Source organism: Pelobates fuscus, chromosome 4 (genome assembly GCF_036172605.1).
Source record: "Pelobates fuscus isolate aPelFus1 chromosome 4, aPelFus1.pri, whole genome shotgun sequence".
Classification (NCBI taxonomy): Eukaryota; Metazoa; Chordata; class Amphibia; order Anura; family Pelobatidae; genus Pelobates; species Pelobates fuscus.
Window position 1 is genome coordinate 368,749,875 of NC_086320.1, and position 15,737 is coordinate 368,765,611.

Sequence of the window (15,737 nt, forward strand, 5' to 3'; positions counted from 1 at the left end):
AGGAAGAGAGTGAATTAGAATGGAGAGATAATGCCCGGATAGAATTATGGGATGATGCCCTGGAAGAAGTCCAGTATCAACGGCAGCAGCGCTTTCCTGGTGCCGCATACCAGTTGGAGGAACAAATGGCCTGGCGGATGCCGCTTCTGGGGGACCAACCCGGAGGGGAGCGGGTAAGACAACTTGAGTACCTCGTGGAAAGGGAACTGAGCCTGGACGTCTCATACCGGGCACTGTGGTGGTGCACTGTCCAGCCAGAGACGTGGAGGGCAGAGGGCATCCAGCCGGAGGGGGATCACTACACTAGCCCTGGCCTGTTGTGGAAGGCCCTAACAGAAGACGTCGACTTCGGCAGTCCAGCAGAGTCACGGTACTGGGCTATCGTGCATTACCGGAGTGAGATGTTACAGGGCCCGAGATCTATTGGACTGGGACAAGACCTCCGCCGTTTCGCTGGCATGGAACAAGGGCTGGAGATGGACTATGTAGAACTATTAAATTCCGGCCAGCCGCAGAGAGGGGACGCAGACCGGGAAAACTGGGTGGCAGACCCAGACCTGCTAGCCTACAGCTGGGAAAACGGGGCCGAGGTACCTCCTGCTTCACTACCAGCTGCAGAAGTGGGGGACCTCATGGACTGGCCCTGGAGAGACCCACAGATGGCCGGGGGAGATGGGACCGAGATCTCTCTACCGGCCCTACAGGGATGCTGGGCAGTCGGCCCAGATCCCCAGCGGCAGTGTGTGTCCCAGGGAGCAGAAGGTGCCGTCCTTCCTCCCCAGCGGCAGTGTGTACCCCAGGGAGCTGATGGTGTCGTCCATCCTCCCCAGCGGCAGTGTGTAACCCAGGGAGCGGATGGTGTCGTCCTCCCTCCCCAGCGGCAGGCTGAGTTACAGGGGGCAGAGGTTGTTGTTCCTGCCCCCCAGCAGCAAAGTGAGATGCCAAGAAGGCAGTGTGAAGTGAAGGGAGAGGAGAGCAGCGTCCTCCCTCCCCAGCGGCAATGTGTGCCCCAGGGAGCTGATGGTGTCGTCCATCCTCCCCAGCAGCCGTGTGGGTCCAAAGGAGCCGAAGGTGCAGTCCTTCCTCCCCAGCGGCAGGCTGAGTTACAGGGGGCAGAGGTTGTTGTTCCTGCCCCCCAGCAGCAAAGTGAGATGCCAAGACGGCAGTGTGAAGCGAAGGGAGAGGAGAGCAGCGTCCTCCCTCCCCAGCGGCAGTGTGTGCCCCAGGGAGCTGATGGTGTCGTCCATCCTCCCCAGCGGCAGTGTGTCCTGCAGGGAGCAGAGACAGTCAGTCTCGCACCCCAGCAGCCAGACAAGAGAATGACCGGGGAGACAGCTGGTCCCCCTTTCCACCAGCAGAGAGAGTGGCAGGGAGAGGAGCCTGCTAACCCCCCTCCCCAGCGGCAGTTTACCGTCCAGAGAGAGGAGCTGGTTACACCCTCTCTCCAGCGGCAGCCTAACTCACCAAGGGGAGATGTTAAGCCCCACAACTGTGCAGATGGGACCGTAGTCTCTGCACTTACAGCACAAGGGATAGGGACGGTCGGTCCTGTTCCCCAGCCTCAGTGTGATGGATCCAAAGGGGAGACAGTCGGTCTCCCCCTCCGGCAGTCGAGCTGCGCACCTAAAGGGGAGACAGCCAGTCTCCAGCAACCAGACGCCCACCAGACTACTCCCGTGGTAGTGCTGGCAACAGGACAGAGTACCGCTGGTCTCTGCCCCCTCAGCAACCCACCAAGGCAGCCTACCCGTCTCCCACCCAGCAGTGGTGAAACACCAGAACTTGGACAAAATCCTTCCTCACCCAGATGTAGTAACCGGTTAGTGTGGGTGGGCTGCTCTGTTATTTCTGTTTTGTGGGTGGGTTGCTGGACTAACCAGGGCACTGACCGGCAGAAAGTCAGGTACCCTGTTAGTCTAATTGGCCAAGGGGAGAAATGTGGCGAAACCAGCTTCGCCACTGTGAACTGGAGAGGCCTGGCTGCTAGCCTCCTGCCCGCTGACTATGGCCCCTGGACATATTGCACTTTAAAGACTATATTTGGGCATGTACTAATTTATATTGCTGCTACTGGCCCTTTAAAATCAGCAATGGACATTTTGGGACTACTGTCCCTTTAAGACTGTGAAGCATATCCTATTGTACTGCCTATATATTGTATATGTATTTATGTATGCAGTTAACCTGGGTTATATATATATATATGCCGCATTCATCTGATTGTTCGGTAGAATCACTCCATTCATTGTATTGAGGAAACTACCGAACAACCAGACCACCCAGGACTAAGTGTGCCTCCAATTACCGTTTGCAACAATGTTGCAAACGGGTAATTGGCAATCATGTAATGTGTTCTGTGTCCTCTGGGTGGCCGCCATTCAGGAAACAACCACGTGGCGGCGGCCATCTTAAACTACCGAACAGCGGTGTTTTGCCGTCGAGTGTCTGGAACTAAAATCGGACACTTGACTAGGCAAACACCGCTGAGACCTCCATACTTCCAGAAATTCGTATGGAAACTACCGAATGACCCGCCGTTCGGTAGAAAGAACCCCACAAACAAGGGAATTCATTCAAACCCTCTCCAGGCTCTATAACACAGGCAATTCGCCTGTTTTCATTCCCTTGTTTGTGACCGACCGCAGGGCCAAAATGCATGGAACTGTTTTCGGATACTTTACCCATGCGGTCGGTCAAATCTTTGGAACTTCATATCTCCCGAACCATTTATCCGAATGGGCTGATTCTTGCATATGTTGTCCCCCTGAATAAGGGCTATCAGGGGATACCTGTTTTGGAGGTGTAGCATATGTATTTGGGGTACATCCAGGAATTGGGGAAAAAGGTGTACAGTATAATTGTGTTAAGTGTTAATCTAAGGGGAGGAAATGTGTGGGAGGTACATCCATGTGATTGGTTAATTTCATCCTCCCCCTGGGAGTGTCCTGTATGTACTTGTTGGTAATAAAAGGCAGACTGGGTGTCCCAGTCTGGTGTTCCTGCTTAACCCTCAAAATGAAGTGTCGTCTCGTTCTTGGGGGGGATTGGATTGTACGCTGACTGCCAAGAGTGTAAGCCGATTGTATGCTTTTCTTGTTCAGCTGTTCCAGTTCGGAGTGTCATTTCGTATCCAGCTCGGGAGTTCTGATGTTCTGCAGTAGCTGTGCCTGTCTATGGAAAAGGGGATTATCGCCTAAACGCATTTTTCCCCTTTTATGCTGAAACGGTCCGTTACACCTATACATAGAAATAAGAAAGGAAATAAAAGGACAGAACGTAAACCGGACCTTAGAATGGCCGGACTAATACGTTAGAGACAGAGAACGGTCAAAGGGAAAGCCGAGGTCAAGGAAGCCAGAAATACACAATACCGTTTAAACAAGCCAAGTCAGGGGAACCAGAAATCGGAATAACCAGCAACAGCCAAGATCAGAATACCAGAATATAAATTTCACAGGGAAAAACGCACTCTCAGGAAACCAGGAACAGGAAACCACGACAGGGCAAGGTACTGGGGTGAATTAGGGATTTAAATATCCCTCTCTAGGGTGACCTCTGACCCCAGAACGTGCACGTGCGTTGACGTTGTCACGTCACGCGCACATTCATATAATTTTGGGGGTGGAGCCATGGATGGACGCGACCGCATGGTTGGCGCAATCTTGGATTTCACGGAGCGGCATGGAGGAGCGGTTCCCGGATCGCCGTTGAGCCGGTAAGCTCAGTGAGTTGGTGCGGTCGTGCCAGTCGGGCACGGACGGACATGGCGGCGAGCCGGGGGCCATGACACCCAATTTCGCCAGGATAGTCCTGATTTCGGGGAACTGTCCCACGGTCCTCCTTCATGTGGAGGACACAAAGGTGTTCCACATTTGGGGACACCAGCGAATTGTCCTTGGGTAGCGCAGCTACCACTAACACCAATACCAATAACACGTCATTAAATGCGCTTGTGCTGTGCATCAAGCGCTAAGACTGTGCAGTGGGCAAATCTGCCCGTTACGGGTGATGCCAATGACACAAGTTGCATCTCTGGTGATGCCCCTTAGAAGGTCCGTCCCCCTTCTTGATTACATACTTCACAATGTTAAAACGTTTGTGTTTCTTCAGGTGTAATAAGGAACATAACTGTATTTGTGAAAATGGTAAATTAATAAACCTTGAAACAGGTAGTTCATCATTATTTATTACCTGACAGTGGATCTTAGAGGTCCGAAAATAAATTCTAAAAATTCTACCCAAAACAGCTGTTTCAGCTGACAGGCTTAGCCAATGAAAGGCTGTAAAATATGGATGAATTTGATATTGTTAATGGGAATTGAAAGTGAAATTCAAATGTAATGCTAATATAGAGGAACTTAAAGCATTTTGGTTATATTGGCTTTCACCCCTCCACTACCAATCACTTTTTCATTAGCATAACAATCAAGGGATGTAAAGCTAGCATGCTATTTTGTGAATAGATTGCTTTATAGACAAATGCAAAATAATGTAAATATGTAAATGTACACAATTTTTATGTTTCACCAATTCGTTTAGCCTTTATAAAAAATATTGTCCTTTTTCAATATTTCATACAGTCTGAAATGTAATTATTCTTACATACAGTAATTTGACAAAAAATAGATAAATAAATACGGTCAAATATATTGATTATATGTATTTGACAGGACCCTAAAGGCATTTCTAGCAGTACAGCTTACTAAAAATATCAACCAAATGTAAAAAGAATGTCTGCTTTATTTTGCATTTGAGTTCAATCACTACATACAGTAAATTAAGTTAAATCATATATTTATAAACTACAGGTATCTATATCAATTTATGGAAAGCTAATGTAATGCTGCCAGTGAAATGGTAGAGTCCATTTACTCTGCCCAGACTGTAGGGATGATATGACCCATTAAAAAATCCTGTACTGTTTGACAACAGGTGGTGAGCTGGCATTTTTGTCCTTGTGACAAAGCGTTGTTTGCTTTTTATGTAGTATCCCTAACCCACGTATGTGTTAAGTGTGTCAGTAATTCTAAGGGTTTTTTTGTGTCACATATCCATCCTCATATCTGTATTTCTATTGTACATTCTAAAAGTCCCTACTTGGTTTTTGTCAGGGTACCTGTAGTCTCTACCTCTGATAAGAGGAGAGACTTAGACGTTTTCCCGTTCAGAAGGGCTGTTTCCTCCGTTCCTCGCGGTCCCTCCGGTCGGTTACACGCCGGCCGCGAGGGATCCACGCCCTTTTATGACGTGACGCTCAGTAGCCGACGTCATGACGCTAAGCCGGCTCGACCTGTCACTCAAACCCTGAACACGAACCAGGACTCGTCGGGGGTGTGATTACCTCCTAGAACCGGGGTATTTAATAGAGCTTGCCGCATTTGCTCATTGCCCTGTCGTGGTTCTAGCCAGTCTAGTCACTCAGTGCTCTTGTATGTCTATTGTCTCTTTGGTTCTGACCCGGCTTGTTTGTATCACTCTGCTTATCTCTGTTATCCTTTGACCCGGCTTGTCTCTCGCTTACCTGTCTTCTCGTTCCCTCGACCTCGGCTTGCCTCTGACCATTCTCTTCTTACTCCTTACGTTAAGTCCGGCCATTCTAAGGTCCGGTATACGTACCTACTACACTTTGTACTCTGCGTGTTGGATCCCTGTCCCGATCCTGACATTACGACAGGGCCAATGGATCCTGCAGGTACAAGTAGTCAGCTTGGTCCTTCCGATCCTAGGTTTGACGCCATGGAACATAGAATGGATCAGATGGCCTTAGCACTACAGGCGTTATTATCTCGTCCTAATAACCCACCAGAAGAGATGCGTAATAATTCTATCTCCCCTGTAAGTTCAGGATTAGAGGTAGCCACTGTAGGTGCCCCCTCTCGTATTACCCCACCTGTACGTTATGGTGGTTCTCCTGAGAAGTGTCGAGGTTTTTTAAACCAAATCAGTATCCACTTCGAATTACAACCCCGTTCCTATCCTACAGATAGGGCGAAGGTCGGATTTATTATCACCTTACTCGTTGAGAAAGCTCTGAGATGGGCCAATCCGTTGTGGGAAAACGATAATCCGTTAGTATATAATTATAATGCCTTTGTAGCTGCTTTTAGAAGAACTTTTGACCCTCCTGGTAGAAAGGTCAATGCAGCCAGATTACTGTTGCGCCTTAGACAAGATAACCAAACTCTTGTGGAGTATGCACTAGAGTTCAGGTCCTTGGCGGCAGAAGTTAAGTGGAATGAACAGGCTTATATAGACGTATTTTTAAACGGATTATCAGAAGTAATACTTGATGAGGTTGCTACTAGAGAGCTTCCTGAGAATTTGGAGGATTTAATTTCTTTTATCTCTCGCATTGATGAACGCTTAAGAGAGAGACAGAACACTCGAGATAGAACCTGTAGACCTTCCTTCAAACTAGCTCCCTCATTTCTAAGTCCTGAGATCAAAACCTTACCTTTTCCAGAACCTATGCAGATAGGCAATACTCATCTCTCAGAAGAGGAGAGACAGTACAGGAGAAGGGAGGGGCTGTGTATGTACTGTGAAGTCAGAGGTCACTTACGCCTAAATTGTCCTAATCGATCGGGAAACGCTCGCACCAAGTTTCTCTAGAGGACAGGCCTTGGGTGTTTCTATTTTGTCCTCTACTCATAATTATAAAGATCATAGGCTTGTGCTACCCGTTTCCTTAACTTGGGAAAGGGGAGTAGTAGAGACTGTGGCATTGATAGATTCCGGAGTTGCTGAGAGCTTTATCGACCAAGTTTTTGTCACTAAACACACTATTCCATGTCAGTTAAGGGAGACGCCCTTGGCCGTTGAGGCCATAGATGGTAGACCTTTAGTTGAGCCTGTGTTTTTTCGTGAAACCATACCCGTTAACTTAACTGTTGGTATTTTACACGAGGAAGACTCTGTTACTCATTTCATCTCCTTCTGTTCCCATAGTCCTGGGGTATTCTTGGTTAAAGAGACATAACCCTATTATTGATTGGGAATTAGGGGAGATAATCTCATGGGGTCAGAATTGTCAGGAGAAGTGTTTACAGAAAGTCTCACCGCTTTGCATAGTTAATGCATCCACTCAGTCTACCGACCCTACAGAAGTACAAATACCTCCACTGTATCTGGACTTAAAGGCGGTATTTGACAAAAAGAAGGCCGATACTTTACCCCCACACAGGTCCTTTGATTGTAAGATTAATCTACTCCCTGGTACCATGCCTCCCAGGGGCAATGTATACCCTTTGTCTACTAAAGAGAACTTAGTCCTAGAGGAGTATATTCGTGAAAATCTAGACAAAGGATTTATTAGGAGATCTTCCTCCCCTGCCGGGGCTGGGTTTTTTTTTTGTTAAAAAGAAGGATGGTACACTGAGACCTTGCATTGACTACCGAGGTTTGAACAAAATAACCGTTAGAAATGCCTACCCGATTCCTTTGATTACCGAGCTCTTTGATCGTTTAAAGGGTTCCAAGATTTTCACCAAGTTAGATCTCAGAGGGGCATATAACTTGGTGAGGATTCAGCAGGGTCACGAGTGGATGACGGCGTTCAACACTCGATATGGGCACTACGAGTATACCGTAATGCCTTTTGGTCTCTGCAATGCGCCGGCAGTATTTCAGGACTTGATCAATGAAGTTCTTAGGGAGTTTCAACAGGACTGCGTTATTGTATACCTGGATGATATTCTTATACATTCTAGGGACATTGAGACTCACCACAGACAAGTCAGAAGGGTTTTGCGCAAACTTCTTCAACATGGCTTGTACTGCAAACTGGAGAAATGTAGTTTTGATCAGTCCCAGACAAACTTTCTTGGTTATGTGATTTCTGGGGAAGGGTTTAAGATGGATCCGGATAAACTCCAGTCCATTTTAGACTGGCCCTTACCTAAGGGTCTCAAGGCCATTCAGAGGTTTATTAGATTCTCCAATTATTATAGGCGCTTCATTAAGGGTTACTCGTCAATTATTGCTCCTATCACCAATATGACCAGACAGGGGGCTGACACTAAGAATTGGTCTACTGAAGCACTTCTTGCTTTCAAAACCCTCAAAGAACTTTTTGCTTCCGCACCAATTTTAGTTCACCCTGATACTTCTCTGCCTTTCCTACTCGAAGTAGACGCCTCAGAGACAGGTGTAGGCGCTATCCTGTCCCAAAGGTTAGGTGTGGATAAACCATTACATCCATGTGGTTTTTTTTTTCCAAAAAGCTATCTGGCCCGGAGAGCAGATATGACATTGGTGACAGGGAACTACTAGCAGTTATCATGGCTTTAAAGGAATGGAGACATTTATTGGAAGGGACCTTACATCCTGTTACTATTTTGACGGACCACAAGAACTTGTCCTATATTGGGGAGGCCAAGCGATTGTCCTCTAGGCAAGCTCGTTGGTCTTTCTTTCTCACCCATTTCAATTACGTACTCACTTACAGACCTGGTTCTAAAAATTCTAAAGCCGATGCTTTGTCTCGCCAATATGAACCTTCTACTGTGTCTGAGCCAGTGTTGTCCTCTATAGTCCCCAAGTGCAATATTATCGCCAACACAAGTCTTAAAATTCATTCTCCACTGCTTGACCGTATCATGAAGTTGCAACATCTGGCACCTAGACTCCTGTGGCAAGACACTTCGTTCCCCCTGAACTCCAAAGGGAACTCTTACAGTGTTTCCACGAGAGTAAGGTGGCGGGGCATCCTGGTATTCGCAAGACATATTCCTTAATCTCTAAAGATTTCTGGTGGCCTTCTTTACGAAAGGATATTAAGGATTTCATTGCAGTGTGTGAGATCTGTACTAAGACTAAGCAACCTCATACTCTTCCATGTGGTCTATTACAGCCCTTGGGCATTCCAGAAAGACCATGGTCCTGTTTGGCCATGGACTTTATTGTTGATTTGCCTATTTCTAAAAAACAGACTGTTATTCTCACTGTAGTCGATAGGTTTACTAAGATGGCTCATTTTGTGCCTTTACCTAAACTTCCGACTTCTCCTGAATTGGCGGAAATATTCGCTAAAGAAATTTTTCGTTTACATGGGATATCTTCCGAAATTATTTCTGATAGAGGTTCCCAATTTGTTTCACGTTTCTGGAGATCTTTCTGTTCTCAATTGGGCATCAAATTGAATTTTTCTTCTGCTTATCACCCTCAGTCTAACGGAGCTGCTGAACGTACCAATCAAAAAATTGAACAATATTTGCGTTGTTTTGTCTCCGAACATCAGGACGATTGGGTCGGTTTGATTCCTTGGGCAGAGTTCGCACACAATAATCTTGTTTGTTATTCCACTCGTTCTAGCCCCTTTTTCATGAATTATGGCTTTCATCCTTCCATTCTTCCCTCGGTCTCTCCTTCCCAAGGGGTACCGTCGGTTGATGTTCATGTTGCCAATCTGAGGAAGTTGTGGGATCAGACTCGACAAATTCTCCTACATAATTCCATGTTGTTCAAGAAACACGCTGATAAACGCAGAAGGGCGGCTCCTGTTTTTGTTCCTGGTGATAGGGTATGGTTGAGTACAAAAAACATTCGTTTAAAGGTTCCTTCTATGAAGTTCGCGCCTCGTTACATTGGCCCTTACAGGGTCCTGGCTCGTATTAACCCGGTTGCGTATCGTCTAGTACTTCCATCTGCCTTACGCATCCCTAACTCTTTTCATGTTTCCTTGCTGAAACCGTTAATTTGCAACAGATTTTCCTCCACTGTTTCCTCTCCCCGCCCTGTTCAGGTTGAGGGTCAGGAGGAGTACGAGATCAACTCCATCATCGATTCTCGAATTTCTCGAGGGAGGTTACAGTATCTTGTCGACTGGAAGGGATATGGTCCTGAGGAGAGGACTTGGGTACCTCAGGAGGATGTTCATGCTCCTCGCCTCCGCAGGGCTTTTCACTCCCGCTTTCCATCTCGTCCCGGATGCTTCCGCCCGGTGGGCGTTTCTGAGGGGGGGGGGGTACTGTCAGGGTACCTGTAGTCTCTACCTCTGATAAGAGGAGAGACTTAGACGTTTTCCCGTTCAGAAGGGCTGTTTCCTCCGTTCCTCGCGGTCCCTCCGGTCGGTTACACGCCGGCCGCGAGGGATCCACGCCCTTTTATGACGTGACGCTCAGTAGCCGACGTCATGACGCCAAGCCGGCTCGACCTGTCACTCAAACCCTGAACACGAACCAGGACTCGTCGGGGGTGTGATTACCTCCTAGAACCGGGGTATTTAATAGAGCTTGCCGCATTTGCTCATTGCCCTGTCGTGGTTCTAGCCAGTCTAGTCACTCAGTGCTCTTGTATGTCTATTGTCTCTTTGGTTCTGACCCGGCTTGTTTGTATCACTCTGCTTATCTCTGTTATCCTTTGACCCGGCTTGTCTCTCGCTTACCTGTCTTCTCGTTCCCTCGACCTCGGCTTGCCTCTGACCATTCTCTACTTACTCCTTACGTTAAGTCCGGCCATTCTAAGGTCCGGTATACGTACCTACTACACTTTGTACTCTGCGTGTTGGATCCCTGTCCCGATCCTGACAGTTTTAGACCTCCTGCCTGTATTTACTGAAACAAATACAAAGGAAAGATTTTTACTCACACTCTCTCCAATGCCGAGTCTCGCTCAGCGCTGCCACAGCTCCTCCTCGTCTGATTTCATCCTAGAGGATCCTGCCTATAGGATGATGGTCCAGTCAAGTGCTGGGGACTGTAGGTGCATGCATGGTGCTTGTCGTGAAGCACCTATGATTCACTATGGAAGACCATGACGGCACTGCGTATGTGTGCGTGACGTCACATTATGTTAGGGTACAAGAGCCAAGAAGTAACAGTGACGACTCTCATCGCCATAGAACATGAAGGTGTGGCTTGTAGGCGCGCTTCCAAGTCTTCTAATTAGTAAAATATTACTTGGGGCCACTTAGGAAGGAGGGTAAATCTGAAGGCACCATAACAACTTAATTTAGTTATTATTATGAGTACAGTGTTCCTTTAATGGAATATCAAAAGCTGTCTGCAAACAAAGGGTTACTTCCAGAAAAGAGTTGAAGGGGGCTCTGAACCAGCAGCTCTCTGGCACTTAAGAGGTAACAGAGTAACAAAAATGCTTAGTATGGGAGCTGCTGCAGAGTTCCGTTTAAAAGGATAGCCACTAACTTTGGCCCAAATTCCTCTATCCCTCCTTTCTATCCTAATGTCCCTTTTCTCTAAGAGCTTCATACTGTTGGCATGTCTGACTTTTTAACAGAGCTCCACAGCAATAATACTCCCAGTAATGTGTCTTTAAAGGACCACTATAGTCACCCAGACCACTTCAGCTTAATGAAGTGGTCTGGGTGCCAGGTCCAGCTAGGTTTAACCCTTTTTGCTGTAAACATAGCAGTTTCAAAGAAACTGCTATGTTTACATATGGGTTAATCCAGCTTCTAGTGGCTGTCTCATTGACAGCCGCTAGAGGCACTTCCGAGTGATTTTCACAGTGAGAAGACGCCAGCGTCCATAGGAATGCATTGATAATGCTTTCCTATGGGCTGGCTGAATGCGCGCGCGGCTCTTGCCATGCATGCGCATTCAGCCAGGGACTTCAGAAGAGAGAGGAGAGTCACAGCGTCGAGGAAGCCCGGCACTGGGAAAAAAGTAAGGGCACCCTCAGGGCACTATAGTGCCAGGAAAAAAAGGATGTCTACCTGGCACTATAGTGGTCCTTTAAATGGTCACTCCACTGCCCAAATGCAAACCAAAAAAACCCAAAAAACTACCATTTAGTAGATATACCCCAATAAAAACATGCAGGTATTTCATTTTACGTTTTTTAATTGAATGTGTATCTAAAAACAGCTGGTAAAAGCTGCAGATCTATTTTCTGCAGCCTTGCAAGCTCCCCTCTAACTCGCCCAGACTTTCTGTGGCTGTCCAATGACAGACTTCCCAATGCAGCTCAATGAGAAGTCTTTACAAGGCAGGTGCTCTGGGCAATTGCTGCCTCTTGAGCTTAATTCCACAGGGCTAAACCAACCAGGAAGTAACAGGACAGAGTGTCAGCCAGGGGGTGTTATTAGCAAGTCACCTTAAATGTCTCAGAACAGCCCCGGCCCTGGCCACATCCCCCCCAGCCCTGCAATTATAGTGTCCCATCATTGCACATTTCAAATGCTGGGAGGTGTTAGAAAGCTTAGACTTGAGTTCGAAAGACAGAGGCCATCAGGCAATGAGGAGGTTAATTTCTGGGAGAGGTGAAAAGAGAAGAAGGGAGCCCTCCAGCAGAAACAGGACCTGAGTAAAAAGGGTCATTGTTTCAGGGTCCCCAAACAGGGAGCCTGTCAAAGCTGCACTCCCTGTGTCCTTACATGTCTGTAGCAACACACTGTGTGACAAGATATCAGGAATATTTATCGGATGTGTGCGCATGTGTGCAGAAAAGACATGGTCATTTTTTATTATTTAACAGAAAGCACATGGTAGTGACAGGGTTAATGAAAAATGTTTTTCTTTAGCAGAAATAGAGAATTTAGAGACAACATCTGTTGTTACATTTTATGCAGATCTGCTGAATATTATAACATTACTGATTTATTATTACTATCAACAAAAATGATGGATCCCTTCCTCCCTTCTTTTCTTCTTACTTCTATATTTCATTTTATGTTTTTTTCTACTTTTTATTTTTTTTCTATTTTTATTTGCCTTAATTGTGCATTGTTCATTACTTGTTTGTGTTCAAAAATTATATTATGTTTTTATAAAAATGTGTCACTAAAATCTATTTGAAAAGAATTTAGAGGCAGTTTTAAATACATCTGACCAGCTTTCTGTTTCAGGGACCACCAATCACTCAGCTTCCTATTGAGGAATTAAGGAGGCTAGGATCGTGTGGGTGTTTAAAGATCTATACAGATTACCGGGAAGCCCATGTTGCCGCTTGCCTGCATCTTGCACGCAAAGATGGATGAATGCAAAATTCGCCCATCGGCTGCTTGGAGGCTAATTCACCAAACCTTAAACTGCAGAGAACTTAAATCAGAATGGCAAAATGTAGACTGCAATAGTTAAAGTGGAAATAATTCTCTAATTCTACTACAGCAGGCATAGGCAACCTTTAACACTCCAGATGTTTTGGACTACACCTCCCATGATGCTTTGCCGGCACTATGGGTGTCAGAGCATTATGGGGGATGCAGTCCAAAACATCTGGAGTGCCGAAGGTTGCCTACCCCTGTACTACAGCCACAACTTGAATACTTTAACTTACACTTTTGCCATTTGCACTTCTAACTTCCAACTAAATTTGTTACAATCCGCAGGTTAGTAAATAAACCCCTTTCTTTTATTCTGGAGTTAAACTCTGCTCACTCACTATGTGTCCCCGAATATTTAATGGTTAAATCCCTGAGCATTTTCAGACAGATTCTGGCGGTTCCCACTGCTGCTGTCAATTGATCTGTGGTTGCCTGAGGGTGATGGATGCTGCAGTTCAGCAGCAGCTGGAGGAGCCCAGTGACCCAGCGAGGGATTCAAGTCAGAGCTCTGTGAGTTAAAAGACATTCTGCTCGCACGAGTTGCATTGGCCATTCAGTCCCACTATTCTATTTTGAAAGGTTGTCATGCTTTTCACGTAGGGAAAGTTTTAGTCATAGGAAGTCACTTGACGTTCGCTGCGGCAGGTATCAGCTCCCCTGCTCCGGCCAGTGCTCAGGGCACGAGTCAAAATAGCAGCGTGATGTCACATAATAATAAGAATGCGCTCCGACCAATTGGTGCCAAGGATTGTCTGGACAGGGGTGGCCTCCTCGTACAGTCTTTTTAAAGAGACACCGTGCACAAACGCACATGACAATCCTCTCCCCTCTGTGGATGTGGAATTTTATAAAAGGAGACTTATCAGTCCTCTGTGACCTTTTGCAAGCGAGCAGATCTTGTATGGTATCAGCAGGCAGTTTCGCCACTTGAGGAGAAGAATGCCAGTGGCAGATCTCTGGAGCAGAGCTCTCTGTGATATCGTAGAGTAGAAGCAAACCGACTCGTTACTTAATTCACTAAGGAATTTCTTCAAACCAGTCAATCCAGCTTCAGTTCAGTTTTTTTTTTCCTTCTCTTGATTCACTCCCAGCTGTTACTTTATTCTTGTCGTCTTCCCAGATCGAGAGGTTTTGTTTTTTTTATTTCTTTATTTAATATTTTGCTTTTTTAATTTTTTTTATTTTTTATTTTTTTTGGATTTGCATCTCCCCTGTTGACTTGTCACTGGAAATGTATGATCTCTGTTAACGTAAGACTGCCAGTTGCATCTAATGAAGCGCTTTGGCAGTCTAAGAGGGAGCAAGAAGCGCAAAGATCAAGGCCGGAACAATGAGAGACGTCAATCCGAGCCCCATGGGCTACTTGGTATGGAATTGATGTTTTTTTTTTTGTTTTGTTTTTTTTGTTTGTTTTTTTTAACATTCCAACTGGCACGATATTCTAGGGACAGTCCCTATGCTCTGTTTTTCTGTTGCTCACTCACTGTTGATGTTGCTCACTCGTGCAGACCAGGCTTTAACCCTTGGACTGCCAGGGGGATCAGCTGTGTTGCCATCTCCTGACACCTAATGGCAGTGGCCTTTCAGGAGTTATAGTATAACCATTCCAGTCTTGTTCACTGAGTGTGAAATTGGGGAGTGCTGACAAGGGGATTGCAACATTTAGGATAAATTAACCGAATTAGCAAAAAAATTTAAATTTCAACTATATTTCCAACTTGACTTTTCTGGCCTTAAATTTGCATTTCACTTGTAAATCCGCCACATTTTCCAATTTAGAGAATGCCCTCATTTGAGTTTTTGAGGCCCCCGGCATCCGAAGAGTCAATTATTTTTATTTATTTTTTAATCCAAGAGAGAGAGATTAATCCTTAATTGACTGATGCAGAGTTCCATTAAACTGGATAATGATCAAGTCAAGTCCTCAGGATGTAGCAAAGGCTAACTGTACGCTTCCTCATTTAATACTTTGTAATTATTATGCTCCAACACCAACCATTATTTTTTAAAGATACAGTTATAGTATATATTTTTTTATCAATATGAGTACTGCAATGTGTGTACCTATTTTGCTAATATGGGATTATAAACCAAATCCTTTCTATAGTTTTAACAAACTATAGCACTGATTTTTAGTGAACTGACAATGAAAACGCAGAATGAATTAACCCTAGACATTAGATGGGATTTGTAGCCGTAAATATTACAATTCCCTAGTAAATTCACTACTTACATAAACCCTCCATTAAAGGGCATTATGAAGCTTAATATGACATCCACAACTCAATATATTACGCTTTCAGGACTTTGCCCACAAGCTTGCAATCTAATATAGTGTGATCATGTCTGTTTTGTTATCCTTTGGTTTTTTTTTTTTTTTTGGTGCCATATATATATATATATATATATATATATATTATTTTTTTTTTTTTAATATATTCTTTTAATTTATTAAAATGCATTTTTTTTTTGCAAAAAAGATAATGACAATATAATAATATTATTATTGTTTTTATAAATTTATCGAATGTTAATTACTCAGTTAGAATTCAGTCCTATCCTTTTTTATAACCTGTATTACAGCATTACATATTGTGCAAGATAACGCATCTTGGACGTAAAAACCCAAGGGCAGAGTACAGAATATTTGATAGAGTCCTAACCTCAACATCTGAGGAAAGGGATTTAGGGGTGATTATTTCTGATGACTTAAAGGTAGGCAGACAATGTAATA

The 15,737-nt window shown here is 45.2% G+C and overlaps 1 protein-coding gene across 5 annotated transcripts in view; it reads left to right on the forward strand.

Annotated features, from left to right (window-relative positions):
* The window catches only part of PRKAG2 (protein kinase AMP-activated non-catalytic subunit gamma 2), a 282,862-nt gene that overhangs the window by 132,728 nt on the left and 134,397 nt on the right, over window positions 1–15,737 (forward strand). Inside the window, exon 1 of one of the 5 annotated variants that reach the window (XM_063452707.1) lies at window positions 13,827–13,976. The exons of 3 other annotated variants lie outside the window; for them this stretch is intronic. In XM_063452707.1, the coding sequence (XP_063308777.1) occupies window positions 13,943–13,976 (34 nt within the window). In that variant the 5' untranslated portion in view covers window positions 13,827–13,942. One more of the 5 variants, XM_063452706.1, reaches the window with a different exon arrangement.